At 46.5% G+C, this 1996-nt stretch overlaps 1 protein-coding gene across 1 annotated transcript; it reads left to right on the top strand.

Moving 5' to 3' along the window:
* The first annotated feature begins 1052 nt into the window (after positions 1-1052).
* LOC135375694 (putative nuclease HARBI1) lies at positions 1053-1996 on the top strand. Its single transcript, XM_064608348.1, has 3 exons — positions 1053-1262; positions 1722-1897; positions 1966-1996. Exons 1-3 carry the CDS (start codon positions 1053-1055, stop codon positions 1994-1996), a joined length of 417 nt encoding a protein of 138 aa, XP_064464418.1.

Raw genomic sequence — 1996 nt, 5'->3', positions numbered from 1 at the left:
TGCATTTATTAAACAACATATTCATTTTTAACTGGTTGCACCCAAACCAATGTTCTGATTTATATTATTTCCTTTGTTGTCGATGCACCATAAAAGTTGGAATAATCATCATCAATGCAGGTTACTTCACAGCTGCCTCGACATACTCAAGAAATGGGTGCAGAACCTGCGTAATGGCCAGTTCCCACATACAGCGACTTGCTTCTGAGCGCTTAGATGCAGCGCTTGAAACGGAGCGCTGCTCTCCGCTGCCGTGTTCTCACTTGCAGCGCCCATTGGGCCAGGTCACGCGGTGTCTCGTTGCTGAGCGGAAACGCGACATCGCGGAGTTTCCGGCCATGCTGTAGTGTTTACGCGGGGATTGAAGAGAGGCAGCATGGATCCCGTTTCCGTCACGCACTGGCAAATAAATATTTTGTTGTTACTTGTGCTATGGCAGAGGCGTGTTGCGCCCAGGCGCTTCTAGGTTCGTGAAATCTTCCGCTTTCGAGATGAGGAAGGCTTCGGCGCCGCCCTGATCCCAAGACTGCGTGACAGAGACACACAGTATTTTCGAGAGTACGTATTGCTTCTTCATGATACGATGCTTTAACCCGCTCACCGCGGTGCAATCATTATATCGCAACTGTTACGAACGAGTTTTGAGCTATTTCCCCTGAATAACAATACATTTGCTATCGTTGGATTTGTCGTATTTTCTACCTGCTCCCCAGCGAGTGGTGATGAGCTCTGACTAAACGTGCACTGTATGCTTACAGCTTTCTTCGTGTGACACCGTCGGCATTTGAAAGTTTGCTGGAGCTTGTGAGGCCCTCCATCACACTGCACGACACCAGGTGGAGAAATGCCATTCCTGCCGAAACGCGGCTGGCACTTACATTACGGTACACCTTAACTCGACTTCACACAGCCTACACATCACCTCAGACCAACATTTTGTCTAATATGTGCATATGTTCTGTTCACTCAGATTCTTGGCGAGTGGCGACAGTCAAAGAAGCATATCGTTCGGATTTAGGGTAGGCAGGTCCACAGTCAGCGCAGTTATTGCAATGACCTGTACGGCACTCTGGGACCATCTTGCACCAGTTTATGTCAAGTGCCCATCTACACCCGAGGAATGGCAGAAAGTTGCCCACGACTTTGGAGTAATCTGGAACTTCCCGAACTGTCTTGGAGCCATCGACGGGAAGCACGTTGTGACAGAGTGCCCTCCAAACAGTGGCTCTATGCATTACAACTACGAAGGATCCTTCAGCACTGTAAGATGAATATCCTGACTACTATCTATGATATTGTTAAACAGTGGAAATGATAGTTAAGAAACAAGTGAGCTGGTGATACAGATCCATACCGAAAAACCCCACGACCAGGAACACAAATAGTTGTGTGTGTTCATCCTTTTTGATTTCTCTAGCCTCAGGATTTCCAAATATGGGTATAATATGCACAAAACTTCTGTGAAATGTACAACAAACATGCAAAACACAGTAAAATATGCTTTGGAACATGTTTTTTTTTTTTGTGTGTGGCTGCGACATTTTCTGAGGTTACTAGTCTCGTAACACGAACAAGAAAGTATTATACGGTAGGCTCGGTGCAGGAATGTTGTATGATGTTCTATTGCATGAAGTTCTATAATTTCGTCGGTGACTCTATGGTTTACTAGTTTTTCCAAGTTCTGATGCCTGCCTTCACGAGACTTTTCTTTGAACTTGCAGGTGCTAATGGCCATATGCGATGCACACTATCGTTTTCTGTGCGTGGACATAGGGAAACCTGGCAGCGAAAGTGACGGAGGAGCCTTTTCTAGAAGTGAGATGGGGACACGTTTTGAAAACCAGTTGATGAACCTCCCTCCACCAGAGCCGCTGAAGCACGGGAAACAACCTTTGCCGTATGTTTTAGTGGGAGATGAGGCCTTCCCCCTAAAGAAATATCTTCTGCGACCTTATCCACGTGCAGGTGGACTCGACTACCCGAAGAAGGTCTTTAA

Source organism: Ornithodoros turicata, unplaced genomic scaffold (assembly GCF_037126465.1).
Source record: "Ornithodoros turicata isolate Travis unplaced genomic scaffold, ASM3712646v1 ctg00000916.1, whole genome shotgun sequence".
NCBI classification, from domain to species: Eukaryota; Metazoa; Arthropoda; class Arachnida; order Ixodida; family Argasidae; genus Ornithodoros; species Ornithodoros turicata.
Note: the sequence above shows the minus strand (reverse complement) of the source record. Positions and strands in the feature narration are given on the sequence as shown.

What these genes read in the sequence shown, in the direction of transcription:
- LOC135375694 (XM_064608348.1), top strand. Translation starts at nt 1,053, where the DNA reads ATGACCTGTACGGCACTCTGGGACCATCTTGCACCAGTTTATGTCAAG. An exon ending in ACGAAGGATCCTTCAGCACT is followed by an intron (nt 1,263 to 1,721) that starts GTAAGATGAATA and finishes TTGAACTTGCAG; the next exon opens with GTGCTAATGGCCATATGCGA. An exon ending in CACGGGAAACAACCTTTGCC is followed by an intron (nt 1,898 to 1,965) that starts GTATGTTTTAGT and finishes ATCCACGTGCAG; the next exon opens with GTGGACTCGACTACCCGAAG.